Source organism: Sinocyclocheilus anshuiensis, unplaced genomic scaffold (assembly GCF_001515605.1).
Source record: "Sinocyclocheilus anshuiensis isolate Anshui unplaced genomic scaffold, SAMN03320099.WGS_v1.1 scaffold2040, whole genome shotgun sequence".
Classification (NCBI taxonomy): domain Eukaryota; kingdom Metazoa; phylum Chordata; class Actinopteri; order Cypriniformes; family Cyprinidae; genus Sinocyclocheilus; species Sinocyclocheilus anshuiensis.
Window position 1 is genome coordinate 97,115 of NW_015557211.1, and position 2,334 is coordinate 99,448.

A 2,334-nucleotide genomic window follows, 5' to 3' on the forward strand; every position below is an offset into this window, starting at 1 on the left:
TATTTATTTATTTATTTATTTATTTATTTTCACTGTTTGAGATGACCAGATTTAAAATGAGCACATGGGTATACAATATGTGAAGTCTTGTTACAATTATTATTTATAATGTTGGTCATGGTTTGATTTGTTTAAACTGTTCTTCCTTTTAACTTTGTTATAGTGAAAATAAATGCTGTGAGAAACATTCTTTATTATTCCCGTTATGTAAATTCAAGATGCATTTGTTATCTGTTGTGGTGTGGATGCATGTATTCCAATAAAATTAATATATCACACAATGTCTTGCTGTAAACATATCTGAACAACAACAGTAAAAGCACTGCTTTGCCACAATTCCCAACAATGGACACTTTGTGTGCGCAAACAGTTGAGACGGGAGACTGGAAAGACAAGCTCTGCAAAGAAGTTTCACGTTTCTCTGCATTCCAGTGTTCAAGTTTGGTGATTTTGGCCAAGATGACATGTTGAGCAATAACTCTCATCAGAACTAGTTCTAAACCCAATCCTAATCCTAAACCTGCAGCACACGTACATCACGGAGAGTCTATTTGAGTCTGCATTACATCTGCAAGACCTATATTTTAGAGTGTTTGCTCATCTGCAATAGATCAGGTCCAGGCCATCTATGGGAGTCAATCTGGCCCTGATTTTCATTCAAACTGAACCTGTAAACGCAACAATAATCCATTATCCTGAGAAAGAAAGAAAGAAAGTGTCCGGATGTTTGTGCTTCAAGCTGCCCAAAACAACATCTGTATGAAACACTGCACACGCTCTTCACTGATGCTCATTTCACTAAATTCACTTTCAAACTGTTTCTGAAACACACAGAGGACGAGTTTAATCTTTTATCAGCTTTTCCACTTAAACGAGGCATTAAATGCACACGCGGCTTTGTTCAGTGGCTGATGCTCGCCTTGAGTTTGATCTGACCGGGGCAAAACAAACATTTCCTCGCCGCGTGTTTTAGTCTCCACAGAAAGCCAAGAACCTCTGCTTGGTGCTCACTTTGTTTCTACTGCGCCAAACTATTTTAGCACTCGAGTTTTGCTCTTAAATGTAGGAGAAGAAAACACAAGCGCGAGCGGCTCGTTGAGGCGCGCAGACACAGAGCGGGCGGGTTGAGTCTGTAAGGTTCTCATGTGTTAAATAAGAGCGCAGCGCCGCTCGACTGCTGCTTATTGCTTAAACTAGAGAGCGTCTGATTTACTGTAGATTTACACACAGAAAGAAAGATGGCAGAAACCGCTCCAGCTGCTGCCGCGCCGCCGGCCAAAGCACCCAAGAAGAAGTCTGCAGCTAAAGCCAAAAAAGCAGGTCCAGCTGTCGGTGATCTGATCGTTAAAGCCGTGTCTGCGTCCAAGGAGAGGAGCGGCGTGTCTCTCGCAGCCCTGAAGAAAGCTCTCGCTGCCAGCGGCTACGACGTGGAGAAGAACAACTCCCGCATCAAGCTCGCCATCAAGAGCCTGGTGACTAAAGGCACCCTGCTGCAGGTCAAAGGAACCGGCGCCTCCGGCTCCTTCAAGCTCAACAAGCAGCAAACCGAGACCAAGAAGAAGCCGGCGAAGAAAGCGGCTTCTAAAGCGAAGAAGCCCGCGGCCAAGAAACCCGCTGCTGCCAAGAAGCCCAAGAGCGCAGCGGCAAAGAAGCCCGCCGCTAAGAAATCGCCCAAGAAGGCCAAGAAACCCGCTGCAGCCGCTAAGAAGACGACGAAGAGCCCCAAGAAGGCGAAGAAGCCCGCAGCGCCTAAGAAAGCAGCCAAGAGCCCCAAAAAGGCCAAGACTGCCAAACCCAAGGCGGCAAAGTCTAAAGCTGCCAAGCCTAAAAGAACAGCTCCCAAGAAGAAGTAAAAAACAGTTTTATTCCCCAACGGCTCTTTTCAGAGCCACCCACTAACTAAAGAAAGAGCAATTTACTTTGTGGAAGTAAGGTTAGGTTAAGAAACAACTAATTGTACTTTACAAATAAAACAAGACACAACATCACACTCCATCAACAACTCATTCAGCAGCGTTGTAAACTGCAGGCAACACAATAAATAACAGCAATAACACAACAACACAATTATTTAATTTATACATGGTTCTGTAGAACACAGGCTTTACTAATCTCCCACGAAATGAACACTGAAGTAGTAAAAATACCTTCTAGTGGTCCTTCATAGTACAACATCAGTTTCAGTTTTTCCCTTGTTCTCTTTTCCACAAAAACCTCAAGAGAATCTGGAGTAAAAGCAATAATTGATCCGGCCTTTCTGATCAGTTTATTAATCCCTATTTGTATCATCCACAGTGATATTAGCTCCCCAGCAGAGCACTGCATAGAACTGAA

General features: G+C 43.8%; 2 protein-coding genes across 2 annotated transcripts in view; both read left to right on the top strand.

Annotated features, from left to right (window-relative positions):
* LOC107678966 (histone H1-like) overlaps positions 1–1,875 on the top strand; it is a 2,990-nt gene extending 1,115 nt beyond the window's left edge. The window contains exon 2 of the mRNA XM_016474364.1: positions 1,841–1,875. Within this exon, the coding sequence (XP_016329850.1) occupies positions 1,841–1,853 (13 nt within the window). The 3' untranslated portion in view covers positions 1,854–1,875. The remainder of the gene's footprint in view (positions 1–1,840) is intronic.
* On the top strand, positions 726–1,868 carry LOC107678965 (histone H1-like). Its single transcript, XM_016474363.1, has one exon. It carries the CDS (start codon positions 1,239–1,241, stop codon positions 1,851–1,853), a length of 615 nt encoding a protein of 204 aa, XP_016329849.1. The 5' UTR covers positions 726–1,238; the 3' UTR covers positions 1,854–1,868.
* Positions 1,876–2,334: the final 459 nt, after the last annotated feature.